Source organism: Bufo gargarizans, chromosome 8 (assembly GCF_014858855.1).
Source record: "Bufo gargarizans isolate SCDJY-AF-19 chromosome 8, ASM1485885v1, whole genome shotgun sequence".
Classification (NCBI taxonomy): Eukaryota; Metazoa; Chordata; class Amphibia; order Anura; family Bufonidae; genus Bufo; species Bufo gargarizans.
The window spans coordinates 26,675,719-26,691,946 of NC_058087.1; the positions used below are offsets into that span (position 1 = coordinate 26,675,719).

General features: G+C 44.3%; 1 protein-coding gene across 6 annotated transcripts in view; it reads right to left on the reverse strand.

Annotated features, from left to right (window-relative positions):
• Window positions 1–16,228, reverse strand: part of CCNT2 (cyclin T2) — a 73,781-nt gene that overhangs the window by 34,277 nt on the left and 23,276 nt on the right. For 3 of the 6 annotated variants that reach the window (XM_044303980.1, XM_044303974.1, XM_044303979.1), the window contains 3 exons: window positions 13,129–13,292; window positions 10,497–10,567; window positions 5,297–9,601 (listed from right to left, as the gene is read on the reverse strand). In XM_044303980.1, the coding sequence (XP_044159915.1) occupies window positions 8,201–9,601; window positions 10,497–10,567; window positions 13,129–13,292 (1,636 nt within the window). In that variant the 3' untranslated portion in view covers window positions 5,297–8,200. Of the gene's footprint in view, window positions 1–5,296; window positions 9,602–10,496; window positions 10,568–13,128; window positions 13,293–16,228 lie in introns of those variants that run through there. The other 3 variants (XM_044303978.1, XM_044303975.1, XM_044303976.1) reach the window with 2 other exon arrangements.

Below are 16,228 nucleotides of genomic sequence, written 5' to 3' on the forward strand. Positions count from 1 at the left end.
ATGAATTAAACTTCGTTTTTCCTGCTGGTGCAAGTCTAAAGACAAAGACAAAGGTACTGTTACAATCCTGTATAGGTGTGCTGCAGAGCCATGTAAGCACTGTATATGGCCATATGGAGGTGACAGACTCCCTTTAACAATCCACATAGATCATGCATGTATTTTATGCAACATAATCTAGTCATTATGAGCGGCAAACTTCTATTCTAGAAAACACCCAAGTAAAATATTTATAAAGAAAAAAAGCTGACACCACTCTCTATAGGTTAGATTTCTGGAGAAAAAAAAATCCTGCACAATTGTGTTCAATGTAGTAAGCTGCCCCTAGTGGTGGCTGCAGGCAAACAGGTGCATCACTGAACTGTATGGCTACAGGGAGACAGAGCCCTCGTAGGTCTTATCACGGGAACAGTTAAATGTATTTGGGAATTTGGTTTCTCGTGGCCTCCTAAAAATCTATTAACCCCCAAAAAAATATCAAAATAAATGGGGGCTGCCTAAGTGGGTAAAAATGATTGGGAAAGACCTCAGTATGGGAGAAAAAATATATAAAAATAAAAAAATTTAAGCAGCCATACTCGCCCTCAAGTACACCCACGACTTGTGTTACAACATTTGGGTGGTCCCTGCTGCAGCTGGTGGCTGAGAAGGCATCTCCTTTGTGTTCAGCAACACCCGCAAGGACTCAGAAAGTGTTGGAACAGGAGTGGCAGGGCAATCTGTGAGGACGAGATTTTTTTTTATTTAAAACCTTTCCCAATAAGTTTTACCCAACCCTGGACAATTCATATAAACAAAACTATAGTGGCCAATATGGGGGAACCGCCCAAGCCCCAAACACTGTAGCGTGTTTCTCCCTGGACAATTCCTTTAACCTGGACAAGGTCACTAGACTAAGGCCTCTTTCACACTTGCGTTGTCCGGATCCGGCGTGTACTCCACTTGCCGGAATTACACACCGGATACGGAAAAACGCAAGGTGTACTGAAAGCATTTGAAGACGGATCCGTCTTCAAAATGCTTTCAGTGTTACTATGGCACCCAGGACGGTATTAAAGTCCTGGTTGCCATAGTAAGTAGCATACTTACAGTCCGCGCGGCTCCCGGGGTGCTCCAAAATGACGTCAGAGCGCCCCATGCGCATGGATGACGTGCCATGCGATCACGTGATCCATGCGCTTGGGGCGCTCTGACGTCACTCTGGAGCGCCCCGGGAGCCGCACGGACGGTAAGTATGCTGCTCCCCACTACACTTTACCATGGCTGCCAGGACTTTAGCGTCCCGGCAGCCATGGTAACCATTCAGCTAAACGCTAAAGCTAATGCGCCGAAACGACGTTTAGCTTAAGGCCGGATCCAGATTAATGCCTTTCAATGGGCATTCATTCCGGATCCGGCCTTGCGGCAAGTGTTCAGGATTTTTGGCTGGAGCAAAAAGCGCAGCATGCTGCAGTATTTTCTCCGGACAAAAAACGTTCCGTTCCGGAACTGAAGACAGTCCTGATGCATCCTGAACGGATTTCTCTCCATTCAGAATGCATTAGGATAAAACTGATCAGGATTCTTCCGGCATAGAGCCCCGACGACGGAACTCTATGCCGAAACAGAACAACGCAAGTGTGAAAGAGCCCTTTAAAGCTATAAAAAAAAAAAATCTAAATAGCAAAGTAATGTAATTTCACAAGTGATTTCGTAAAATATATATTTTTATTTAAAAAAACAAAAACAAATTAAATTACAATATATAAAATAAAAAACAGACATCTCCAATCTCCCAAATACATAAACCGAACAGAAATGTGTGTAGTACGTCAGCTTATTTAATCAGATACATGGCACGGCAAGAGGCACCTCACGTAGCGATGTATCCCCCCCCTCAACCACTACACCCAGTATCAAACGACTGGGACCTGACATACAAAACCAGTTTTGGGAAAAACTAAATTCTAAAATGTTTACAGCACATTAGGAAAAATATTCTATAAGGATTTCCTTAGGACAGGCCGTCACTGTTAGATGGGCGGGGGTCAGACTCTTGGAACCCTTGTAAAGCAAAGTTGGAGGGGTTGCAGTCCTCCTTCGTTTACCTTGGTCCGGACTAGACTAACTGTATTTTCAGTAGTGGCGGTGCGGAGTATTCGTTCTGATCCAATACCCTGCACCACCAGCACTTAAGTGTCCAGACTGACGTAAAGGAGGAGGAAGCGCTCACATGAGCGCCGCAGCCCCTTCAAACTTATGATCGCCAGAGGTGCTGAGAGTTGGACTCCCGCCGACCTAATACCGATGACCTACGACCATTAATTTCTAAACCGATGGATGACCCCTTTTAACAGTTCTACAAAAAGGGGAAGAATTCACCTGAACAGTAGAATAAATTAACTGTACTCCGCCCCCCCCCTCCCCACTCAAGTCCACACATTTTTAATTTACACTGAATGTGGACAATTTTGTTTAGGCAGCTTATTCTTAGTGGATGCAATACAATTGCGGCAGGCCTGGCTAACAGCAGCTTCGCCAAGGAAAAGCAGTGTTTGCTCGGGGGCAACAGGAGCAACCTCTGCATTTTTTAAGAGATGAGACAACCACGTTTTTAAAGGAGTTTTTTCCGCATTTAAATATTGATCACCTATTCTCACTATTTGATCAGTGGGGGCGCGACTCTTAGCACTTCTGCCGATTAGCTGCTTGAAGTGGCCTCTTCCTAAGCGCTAGGCCTATGATCTCAAGTCCATCTGTGCTGCTCAGTCCAATTTAAGTGAACGGGGTTGAGCTGCAATACCAAGCACAGCCACTATACGATGTACGGCACTGCGCTTAGCAAACTACGAAGAGGCCGAGTGGTGAGGACCTTCTGAATAGCTGATCGGCCGGGGTACCAGGAGTCAGACCCCACACTTATGAGGATGGGGCATCAATATTCTAAATTCACACTATGATATGAAAATAATTAGGTAAAATCAAATTGGCTACTTAAACAAAAAAGTGCAGAAGGAAAAATAAAAATTTATATATATCGTCCCATGCATACCATCACTTATAGCCAGCAAAATAATTTATTTCGTTAAATAGTTTCTTAAAACTACAGGGTAGATAAATCGAGGCCATATATTTGTGATATAAATAAACATACAATAAATTCTAAAAATGCACACAGTGACATCATAATGGTGCAGCGACATCACCACCGATCCTGCCTTGTAGGCAATCTATATCCATACCCACTAGTCGGAGACCACCGCTACAGTCTGCACTTTTGGCACATGCAGTGTGTATGGGATTGGTCCTTTAGCCTCTTAAGTTCCTCGAAGAATTCACAAATAATATACCAATACAGACATACCGCTATATACACAGACAAGGCAGCATCTGACAGACACAAAGCAAATCATTACAAAGCATTAAAATGCACAGTATTAGACTATAAAAATAATAAAGTACAGTAACCCGTCATGATCTGGTAATATTGCAAAAAATAAAAAAAATTCAAAAAGGCAATGGCAGTGAAGCAGGACGTACATACATAGAATTTGATATGCCTGATGCTTATGGCACCGTCTGGACACTATAGGGTGCAGCTGGTCGACCTCACATTATAGATCCCCCCCCCCCCCCCACCCCAATGTCCGGTAGAGCATGCTGCTATTCCTTATGTCCAATTTATATGGAACCTGATAGAAAATGCCTCCCTATGCAGTATTATACAATATGGGGCATTGGCAGCCATACCAACCGAACGGCAGCCCAAAAGGGCATTTAGGGTGCAACTCAAAAGCAGGCACTGGATCCCATTAACGGCACCTCTCGGTCAATGACACTGGCCGGCTGTATAAATTACAATACTGTGTCCAAAACCCCAGGCACCAGAATCACCTAAAAGGCTATATAAAAAGAAACACAACTTTACACCCAATTTTCATTACTGCAATGCATCTGAAGTGAAAAACTAAGCAACTTAAATAGGTTTTATTAAAAAGCTCCAACAATTTGGTGTCTAAAGCAAATGTGTCTCCATGGCGACAGACAACACTGTAGTCTGATCCTGCAGTCGCTATTCTACCTGTTCACTACGTCGTCTTATACTGCTGGATGGAACGGGATAGATGGCAGGGAGTATGGCCGCAGGATCAGACTAAACGGGGTCGGAGGTCTGTTACCATGGAGATGCATAAATCTGCATAGGAGCTGTAGACACATGCCGGTTAAAGATTTTTAATGATGATTTGCAAAGGTGATTGACTGTAAACGCAGCTATTTTCTTCAATGCAAAGGGGGTGTAGAGGGTTTGAAGAACATGGCTGCTTTTGCCCAGAAACAGCCCTGTCCATGGGTTGCGTCTGGTTCTGCACCTCCGCTGTTAAGAAGTGAATGCGGCTGAGCAGCAATACCACACACAACCTTGGACAGACGAGGCACTGTTTCTGATAGAAGGCAGCCATGCATTTCCAAACCTCTACAGCCCCTTTAAGTTTTCTAAAATGTACATACGCCCCATTCACAAAACCGTACTTTTGGTCCGCATCCGATAGGCATTTTTTTGCAGATAGGATGCAGACCCATTCATTTCAATGGGTCCACAAAAAATGCTAACACACCATGTCCACATCACCGCAAAAGAGACAACTTGTCCCATTATGCTTCGTTTTGCAGACAAGGATAGGCACAGTTATAATGGACCCGCCAAAAGTATGCAACATGGACGTCATCTGTATTTTTTGCAGGACCGCAAAATACATATGGTTGTGTGAATGCACCCTAAGAGAAGCACCCTGGGAAAAAGAGAAAGCGGCTGCAGGAGAAAAAAAAAAAAAAATCTTTTCACAACTCTTTTTACAATTTTCTTTTTACAAGTGATTCCAAACTGTAAAAGCAAAGTATAATTTAAAAAATAAAATAAAATGGCGTTCACAATACAGGTGAAAGGTCATTGCGCAATGTGTTCATTTATTTTTAACATTATGGATAACACACTAAGGCCCCTCGCAGACGAGCGTGTCCAGATTGGGTCCAGATGCGTTCAGTGAAAACTGTGTGATTTCGCAAACAAAGCCATTTGTTTTGTTCAGTTTCTATCGCGCGGACGCAATGCGATTTAGCACGCACGTAATAAAATACGGAATGTTTACAAACATCTCTTAGCAACCATCCGTGAAAATCGCATTGCATCCGCACTTGCTCGCAGAGGTGATTTTCACGCAGCCCTATATTGACTTCTATGGGGCCAGCAATGCGTGAAAAATCGCAGAATATAGAAAATGCTGCAATTTTCACGCAACGCACAACTGATGCATGAAAACCATTGCACAAGTACACAGCCCCATTTAAATGAATGGGTCCGGATTCCGTGCGGGCGCAATGAGTTTGCATCACGCATTGCACCCGCACGGAATTCTCACTTGTCTGCAAGGGGCCTAAGGCTGGAGTAGTCATTGGTTCATAGCTACCAATGCCAAAACGGGAAAATTATTATCGGTTGCAAATGTTGCATAAAAAGGTTAAAAATAAAATTTTAAAAAATGATGGCAATGGACCACCATTAAATATTCCCATCTTGTAACCCATCACAAGCAATGCAAGTCAAAGTCCGGCATTAAAGTGGAGCACGAGAACCTCCGCGTACAGTGAGTGATACAGTCCAGGAGATTTTTGAAGTTCTACCCAGGCAACAAAAAATAAAAAATTGCCGCTTTGTGGGTTGATATCATGTTCTCGGAATAGCAGTATAGTGCTTACCGTGCAGCTCTGTCTATTCTCCCTTTGGGATTGATTGCCAAAAATTTGGGGATCAGATGCCAAAGGACAAACCCCTGATATTGCCCCGTGGGAATGAGCTCTCAAGGAACAAACAGTATATTACATCTACACCTTTTGCTAGCAATTTCATAGACTGCAAACCTTCAAAAACGGTTCCCCCTCCCCCACAAAGTGGCATTCCCGTTTGAGTACGTATCCTAGTAATGTGCCATTTCTTCATAAAAAATACAGCCACACAGTTTTTGATACTTTTATATTCGCTCCTGTGTTTTGCTCAGTCTTTTTATGCTTTTCCTACTTTTTTGGATCAAAAAAAGGGTGTGCAATTCCACCTTATAGCGAGCCATTCGCCCTCGTTACACCACCACCATAGGAGACTCTTCGAAATTATTACTCTAACATTACAAGGACAGGATGACACTGCGACTACGGGACGACCGCGAGTCACAGTATTATCAGGCAATCGCAAGAATTCAATGCCAAGTAGAATTCTTGTGATTGCAACGAGTTGCAACAATAGCGCCACTCACTGGCATCCGGGGCAACATAACTGCAGAAATAACATGGTATTGCTGTAACGTGTCCAGCAGGTAAACTGCCCAGCACCCTACTGAGAAAATTGAACAGAGCACCAATCCAGTTCCCCCCCCCCCTAACAAAAGTGACTTACAACAGTGCATACAGTACGTTCCAAATACAAAGTCATGAATAAAAATATACCCTTTATTTTCTGGTCTGTCAGCATTGAGTACATATACAGTATACAGGACGTGTTACTGTGAATACGCTCGAGAATGTTCAGGAGGCAAAAGGATTTTCATAGAAAATAAAAAATTCTGCGGTTGCTTTGTGAAACAGGAAAGACGGCACATACTATATGTACAAGCGATATCATGAGGACAGCGGACATAAGATGAGGAGCAGAGAGGGGGGGGGGCTTAGGTTTTTAAAGCACTTTGCAAAATAGCATCCCTCTGTTTCACAACCTAATCTAACAAAAAAAAAAAAAATTTTCCCCTTCCCCCACTTTTAAACAGTGACGAATATTTTCCTGTTGGAATAAAGAGAACATCGGGCGCCCGCGGTTCGTACTCTTTGCGTGAAGACTGCATTTATTTGGACAGGGGGAAAAAATAAAAGTTGGCATGAAGACATGTACATTCGGACACACTAATAGAAACAGTGATCCCGTCAGCTATTAAAATAACTTATGGTGTCGTAAAACAAAAAAGAAACTTAAAATCGCTCACTACAAGGTTTTTTTGAAGTTTTTTTTATCATAGTTTTTTTTTCTTTTCCTTTTACAAATTTGAGAATTTTAAACGACATGAATCTACAATTACCGTTAAGTAGCAACTTTCTGTCTATATTACTGCATCAAGCCAATGAACACTTAAATGCACTTCACAGCAAAAGATTATGTAAACGTGTTTTTTTTTTTAATCTTTTTTTTTTTTTACTTTCGCATTACCTTCGCAACCCTGAGGACCAAACGCGTGAGGGGGAGGGGGGGGGCAGGCGGTCACCAAATGAAAGTGTGAGGCACAGAATTCCCCCTTCTACTATTGCCATTCTAGTGACTGGTACAGGGGACGGCTGCCTCCCCCGGTCCACCATAAAATTTCCTCTTTTAGTGGTTTGTCTGTCTTTTTCTGCTGATCCCCATTAAGGCCTACAGTTTCTAGTGCGACAAAGCCCGGCAACACCACGTGCAGACCGCTGTAGCACAGAAAGGATTTTTAGGAGACGTCGACAAAGCCATCTTTTGCTTTCGTTTAGTAGGTCGATGGACTTTTGCCAAAAGATAAAATAAAGTTAATCTGTATATTGTTATTCTTACGAGCAGCTCCAAACCTGAGTATTGTATGGTTATATCTAAACATACAAAAATGTATGTACATTTTCTTCTCCACCGTCATTGTAAACAGTTGTCTGTAGAATCCGTTTTCATCCCTTTATCTATGAGACATGCATATCATACATACAGTTTAAATATACAAAGAAAAAAAAATAAAAAATCTGAAATAAGATTTACACTCGTCCAGGAAAACCTAAGCGTCAAACGACCTCTGGCTGCGCCTCTTGCAAGGCCGATCAGACAAGGCTTGAAGCAATCTACAAGTTTTGAAACAAACATCCGTTCTTCTGTTCATAGAATGGTAGAAATACTGAGATTTTGCACCTTCCATGCGATTTACAGTATTTTTTTCATAACACTATTGTATGTGGAGAGAGACATTTCACTAAACCTCTTCTTTTTCAGAGCGAGGGATAAAAGCAGCACTTATAAATGTATTGAAACTGTGGCCACGGGTGTCACCACTAGTTAGATAAGGAAGTTTTTCCATACTAACTTTTTTTTGTTTTAAATTAAAAAATATATAATATATATACACATTAAATGGCGGGAGATGGTTTGGGAGGGGGTTAAAATTAAGAGCGCTAATCACATGTTCATTCCTTGGGCGCTTAACAGCGAATCGAGCATGTCTAAAGTATCTTTGTAGTCCATATGCTGGCTGTTTGCACCGTACTCGTGACTGGTATCAGGGCCGTTGCTCTCCACTGCCTTCTTGTCCAGTTTCACGAGGGTGCTGAGATGCCCGTAGCCCACCTGGTATGTGACAGGGGGAGGAGGGAGTAAGGGATGGTTAAGAACAGTGTTGTGAGAGGATATATACTGCTTAACAGAGGAAGAACTAGTACCTGAACTTTTGGAACTTTTGCTCATTTTGGGGTGGTGGTTGTAAGAGGCGTCATTGGAATGCGGCCTCTTTCTTGAAGAGCTGGAGCTCGAGGTACCACCATCGTTGGGCACACCAACGGGACTCCGTAAAACAGTTGTAGGCAGTCCGTCCATACTAAGCTTATTGCTGTTGTTGTTGCTGCTCGCACTGCTGTAGTGTGAATGTGAATGCTTGTGGCTGCTACCGTGGTGCCGGCTGGAAGAATTGTGCTTGTCCTTGTGTTCTTTGCTCATGTGCGGACTCGAGTGCTTGCTCTTTCCGCTGCCCTCGTCCGATGAGCTGTGTCTCTCCGCGGAAGAGACCTTAATTTTCATTTTCAAGTCATCTTTGCTGGAGGTTCTCTCCGTGGCCGGGATGGGTATGCGCAGCTTCAGGGAACCGCTCTTATCTTTCTTCTCGGAAGAATGTTTTTCTGTCTTTTCACTAATGGAAAGTGGAATTTTCATTTTGATGGGAGAAGTCACAGAGCTGCTGCCGGAGGCTTGGCTATGTTTTTTATGTTGCTGCTGTTGGTCCGTGTGAACTGTCAGAATTTGATCTCTAATATCCATATCGACAGTTTCAAGTTTGCGTTTTTCCCGGTACTTGTCCAAAGACATTTTATGAGACATAGTTACTGGAGGAGCATAAATTTGTCCATAGTGTTTGCCGCCAGATGACTTATGAGCATGCTCCAGCTTAGCCGAGTGCTCAGAAACCTTTTCGGAGCGATGATGTAAGCCAGGGTGGAGTTGAACAGCGGTCATGTTATACTGTGCAGATGGGAGAGAACTATCCGTTTTCTGGCCATACACTTGGTCTGTCCTAGGCTGATCCGGATGCTGAGGCCATTCGTGATGAGATGCCATTGTATAGGATGTACCAGGCATTCCCAATAAGGCCAGTTCCTCTGTGTTATGGGCCGCCTGAATTGGCATGCTTCCTGAGTTCAGAGCTACCGGTGCAGGAAACACAGACGTCGATGCCTTTGGAAAACTGGCGCCTGCAGCAATACCAGCTACGGGGTCCACCAAAATAGAGTTCTGGGCAAGTGACGAACTAAGCAAAGCATTGTCGAGTTGACCATCAGACTTGGGTTTTCTTGTAGCCGCCTGACTGGCCTGAAAAAAAAAATGCAAAAAAAATAGTACAAAATACCCTGTTGAATATAAATAATTGGTGGTATAAAACAGAAGTTTGATTTTGATGTGTGTCTTTTTCCAACCATACTATCATTTTAAAGGGATTCTGTCATGAGATTTTACCCCTATAACCTAAACATATGCTCATGTCCGGAGTAATAAGAATCCTAAGCTGGCATTATTAAACTTCACTGTGGCTCTATTTGCACAAAAAACAGGTTTTTATAACCTGTCACTCACTTAAGGTGCCCAAGGGGAGGTCCGTTAATACAGGGTGCCCGCCCGCACCCCTCCCCGTCCGGTGCCCAGTGCTGCCTTCCCAAGCTCAGCGCGGCCTCCGCAATCCTACCCGTCCCTCTGCCAGATCCCGCGTCCGCGCACTAGGCTCAGCCCGATGCGCCACGGACTCCTGGCAGCGGCTTCGTTGAGCAAAGTGCGCCTGCGCATCAGCAGGCGCATTTCGCTCAACGTAGCTGCTGCCAGGAGTCCACGGCGCATCAGGCTGAGCCTAGTGCGCAGGATCTGGCAGAGGAACGGGTAGGATTGCGGAGGCCGCGCTGAGCTAGGGAAGGTGGCACTGGGCACCGGACGGCGAGGGGTGCGGCCGGGCACCCTGTATAAACGGACCTTCCCTTGGGCACCTTAAGTGAGTGATTGACAGGTTATAAAAAACTGTTTTTTGTGCAAATAGAGCCACAGTGAAGTTTAATAATACCAGCTTAGGATTTCTATTATTACTCCGGACATGAGCTCGATCACACTGAACAAGTAAAACATGACAAATCTTTAGGCCTCATTGTAAGTTAAATAAATGAACAACTAATCCCACAAGGGACGAATTGTATTACACGGCAGCATTATTTAACATCTTTACCCTCCAGTTTCGAATCTTCTTCAACCGGTTGGGTGTCTTCTCAAGAATTTGCAGAAATTCATGCGTCAGTTCTGGAAAGAGGAAACACTTGCATTAAAGATGCTGCCGGGAGCCTCAAATAACCCGTTACAGAGGACCTGCCACCATCCCTGGCCTGTGTATATTTAAGTAAATTATATAATTCCCCTTAGTGTACTTTTACACTTGCGGCAGAGAATTCCGGCAGGCAGTTCTGTCGCCAGAACTGCCTGCCGGATCCAGCAATCCGGATGCAAACGGATGGTATTTGTCAGACGGATCCGTCTGACAAATGCTTTGAAATACCGGATCCGTCTTTCCGGTGTCATCCAGAAAAACGTACAAAATTAATTCAGCATTTTTTTTAAAGTCTGCGCATGCGCAGACCGGAAAGCCGGATCCGTTTTACCGGAACACTTAATGCCGAATTCGGCACTCTGGCAAGTGTTCAGTATTTTTGGCCGGAGAGAAAACTGCGGCATGCTGCGCTATTTTCTCCGTCCAAAAAACGTAAGAGGGACTGAACTGATGCATCATGAACGGATTGCTCTCTATTCAGAATGCATTAGGATAAAACTGATCAGTTTTTTTCCACAGTATTGAGCTCCTGTGACGGAACTCATTACCAGAAAACAAAACCGCTAGTGTGAAAGTACCCTTAAAACAAAGAGAATTCAGCATTGTGCTGTTACACGGTTATCCCTCCCAGAAATGTATAAATACATCGGGTGTTTCCAATTAGGGGCGTGCCCCCATCAGCACTTGCTGGACAGTGACTAGGAAGGGAAAAACTCCAGCCTTGTAACACCCAGTTGTCAATTTATTCACATATTTCCAGGAAATACACAATGCAGAACAGCCTACAAAAAGATGCTGCAGAATTGTTGTTTCATTGGAATACAATTGTCAGGAGAGGTGACAGGTGCACATTAAGAGCATCATAGCAAGGCAAGTACGCTTCTACATCAAGAATTGTGATCCACTGCACTTTAGTCTGTACATACAGTTAATATTCACTGGGCAGCTACTCTGTGAAAACCCTGTCAAATCAATTTAAAGGGGTTGACTCACTTCAGCTGGTGGCATTTATTATGTAGAGGAAGTTAATACAAGGCACTTAGTAATGTATTGTGACTGTCCTTACTGCCTCCTCTGCTGGCTGGATTCAGTTTCCCATTACAATATACACTGCTCACATGCAGGGGTCACTGCCACCGCTTCAGTGCAGATACGAGGTGGCCAGGACAGGAACTGCTGAGCATGCATGGCTATGTGTGGTCCCATAGTCCTGGCCACCAGAGGCAAAAGCCTTTCCCTAAAGTGTGCAAGTGCGACCACAGCTGCTGGATTGCAGGGTGGTCATAACCCCTGGATACGAGCAGTGTTCAATGTGATGTAAAAATAAATCAAGCCAGCAAAGGGGACAATATGGACAATCACAATACATTAGTAAGTGTCTTACTAACTTTCTCTACATGATACCGTATTTTTCGCCGTATAAGACACACTTTCTCCCCCCAAAATGGGGGGGAAAATGCCCCTGCATGTAAAGCGAGCGGGGACGCGGGGAGGGACTGGGAGGAGGAGCTGGGGCTGGCAATAGTGGCGGGGCGGTGCAGTCACTGTACTATAGCCCCGCCACTCCGGTATACTAATATAATATGTCATATTCAATTAATAGTTATTAAATATGCCCCTTTATGCCTAATAGTCCCTTAAATCCTAAGCGCTTCAGTACAATGCAGGGCGGGCGGGCGGGCGGCAGCGTAACTCACTGATGTCACGTGCCTGCGCCGCCTACTTTATGAATGAAGCAGGCGGCGCAGGCAAGTGACGTCAGTGAGTGACGCGCCGGCCTGCATTGTACTGAAGCGGTTAGGATTTAAGGTACTATTAGGAATAAAGAGGCATATTTAATAACTATTAATTGAATAAGACATATTATATTAGTATACTGGAGCGGCGGGGGATCTGTGGATGGCACAGTTATGGGCTGGGAGGGTCTGTGGATCACAAATGTATAACAGTGCCATCCACAGATCTCCCCGTAACAGTGTCCGTCATCCACAGATCCCCCCATAACAGTGTCCGTCATCCACAGATCCCCCCATAACAGTGTCCGTCATCCACAGATCCCCCCATAACAGTGTCCGTCATCCACAGATCCCCCCATAACAGTGTCCGTCATCCACAGATCCCCCCATAACAGTTTCCGTCATCCACAGATCCCCCCATAACAGTGTCCGGCATCCACAGATCCCCCCATAACAGTGTCCGTCAGCCACAGATCCCCCCATAACAGTGTCCGTCAGCCACAGATCCCCCCATAACAGTGTCCGTCAGCCACAGATCCCCCCATAACAGTGTCCGTCAGCCACAGATCCCCCCATAACAGTGTCCGTCAGCCACAGATCCCCCCATAACAGACCACCATTAGTTCCAAACCCACAGCACACCTTTTGGCTAAAAATATTTTTTTTCTTATTTTCCTCCCCAAAAACCTAGGTGCGTCTTATACAGCGAAAAATACGGTAAATGCCATTTGTTGAAGTGACTCAACCCCTTTTAATATCTTTAAAAAGGTCAGCTCCACGAGGAAGGGCTACATTCGTACCATCCAGCAATTCCAGTGTCACCGTCTGGTCCACATACTCCCACCAATGCTTCCCATCTGTAGATACAGGTATCTCCCAGTTGGACCACTTGCAGGCCAGGTGGATGCACACACAGGCGATTACCGTGGGCTTGTACTGAAGGCAGAAAGTTGTGAGGTGCAGACTGCAAGCGACAAAAATGGGGGGAGGGAAAAGAAAAAGAAAAGAAAAAAGGAAAGAAATCATTAGTTTACACACCCCCTAAATCCAATTAAACAACATAAAATAGAATTTAAAGGGACACTATCATTCATTACCAGGGTCATAATACAGGAGGAGGTGGCTGAGAGCGCACAATTTATGCAAAATACATGAATCTCAACATGAAAGTAGATAATACTAGAAACTCAATTTCCAACGGGGTTCTCTGCTACCTCTGCTCCCTGCTGAAAGGGGCATCTGAGCCCAAAATGACTGAGGTCCATAGTTTCGGCTACATAAGGAAGCCACCAGCACTGGAAATATGCGCTCGCAGAGAGCCTCAGCCGAAGGACCGAGGACAGCGATCATCTGACCAGTACTTATAAAAAGGGTTTACAGGCTCTTTAAAAACTACTACACATACGTGCGACACCTATACTTTGTAGGCTCAGTTCACACTGCGTTTTGTGAACATCTATAGCACATGTGTCGGGAAAGCTCCTTGCACATAAGAATGTGGTCACAGGCCCTTCGGGCCTCCATATTTTTGGACTGATTTGCTTTTCACATGAAAGCCTATGGGCGACACATGCCAGTATATACGTATACAGTGGTATACCCTGCTCTCTACCCACCCTCATCTGAGGTATATGTCGAGAAACCCTCCCAATATATACCTCCTAGGGCTCGAGTGAGCACAGAGCTTCAAAATGACAAACATACTAAACCAATCTGCAATCTAGCACATAAGAAAATGAATTTGCTGACTACACAAATTACTGTCTCCCAAATCTAAACCATCCTTGATGATAGTGTCCCCTTAAAATGCAAAGCAAAATGGAGAAATTGACATGGCAAGATACAAACAGTGAGAAATAACTGAGCTTGTATAAAGAGAAGCAAGAAGTCTCCAGGTCCTGTGAATCAGAAAAACAGCAATGATAAATACCATAAGACATAGGTATTAGCCGCCATCTGGGACACAGTGATCTTTCTAGTGCAGACAGAATTCCCTATACATCTGGATTAAAGTGTAAGGTCAGTCATTTGATAAGGCCGCTGTGGTACAAGTGTCCGATTCCGAATAGATCCATATTCCATTAAGGAGCCCCGTCACAATCAGGGTTAAAACACAAGCAGAACTGAAAAACCGTTCCATACATCTGAATGAGGCTGTTTTGATGGCAACCACATGGTCTGTGGGAGTCTGACTCCTGGGACTTCCAATGACCTCGAGAATGAAGGGGCTGTTGTGATGGTTTAGGACTGATGCACACGACTATCTGTTTTATAGTCCACAAAACAAGGACCTGCAAAACATGAAAGACGTATGGCGGACCAACTGACTTCAAGAATAGGACATGGTCTATTTTTTTGCAGAATGGACACACAGATGCAGACAGCACACAGATGACATTGGTGTGCTGTCCGTTTTTTTGCACCCAATAGAAAAGAACGGGTCTGTGTGCAATCTGCAAAAAATGAAGATCTGACACAGATACAAAATATGGTTGTGTGCATGAGGCCTTAACGTTGCAACCCCATCACCATTATTTTCCTGCACCAAGTGAATGAGGCCGGCTGCAGGTCCCTGCACAGTAGGTGGCTGGGGCGCCACCGAGCAGGGAGAGCTAAATCAGTAGCTGCCACCCCTTCATCCTCAGGATCTGTGGGGTTCCCAGTCATCACACCCCTACAGATCTTTAACTGATGACCGCTCCTAGCGATAGGCCATCACTTTACAAGAAGGGAAAACCCATTTTAAAGAAGACATGTCACCACTCCTGACATGCTTGTTTTAATAGGTATGTGTGTTCCCAATGTAATAGTTCTGGAGCATCTATTCTTATGGCTCTATGTTGTGCCATTCCTTTATTATTTCACCTCGAACTTAGGCTACTTTCACACTGGCGTTTCGGTGTCAGCTTGTGAGATCCGTTTCAAGGCTCTCACAAGCGGTCCAAAACGGATCAGTTCTGAATTGATAAAGATCCGTTCAGAATGCATCAGTTTGCCTCCGTTCAGCCTCCAATCCGCTCTGGAGGCGGACACCAAGACGCTGCTTGCAGCGTTTTGGTGTCCGCCTAACTATTCGAAACCAAACTGATCCGTCCTGACTTACAATGTAAGTCAATGGGGATGGATCCGTTTTCACTGACAATATGGTGCAATTGAAAACGGCTTCGTCCCCCATTGACTTTCAATGTAAGTAAGAACGGATCCGTTTTGACTTAGACTTTTTTTTTAAAGAATAATGCAAACGTACGAGTTATGAACGGATACAAGCGTTTGCATTATCGGTGCGGATCCGTCTGTGCGGATATAAGACGGATCCGCACCGAACACAGGTGTGAAAGTAGCCTTATGAATGAATTGCTAGCAGTCTGCGTTTGTGCCTTTTTATAGGTAAATGCATTGCTATCCAATTCATTCTAGTCAACATGGATGTTCATTGCCTTTAAGAACCATGCTCGACTATAGTTACAATTTTGTACGTCTTGAGTAGGCCGAAGTAAGGTCGCACAAAGGTTTCTACTCTTTAGTGTTATTCTTCTCATGAATGTACCAGTCTGAGAAGAGACCTCCTTGTCTACTTATAAATTTATGACGGGAGATGATCATTTAATGAGCCTTAGTCCTTAGCATAAGACAATCAGTAGTATATATATATATATATTAGTACAAAACAAGGCCAGCACAGCAGAAAAGCAGCAAAAAAAATTTGGCTGTAGTTGGGTGCCAGCGACTGTGGGGGAGATCCATCCACCTTACTTACAAAAATTGATAAACTCCACAGCACATCCAGAAGTAACAAAAAGGTTTATTCACCAGACATACAGCAACGTTTCAATTCTCTCAGTGGGATCTTTCCCAAGCAAGATCCCACTGAGAGGATTGAAACGTTGCTGTATGTCTGGT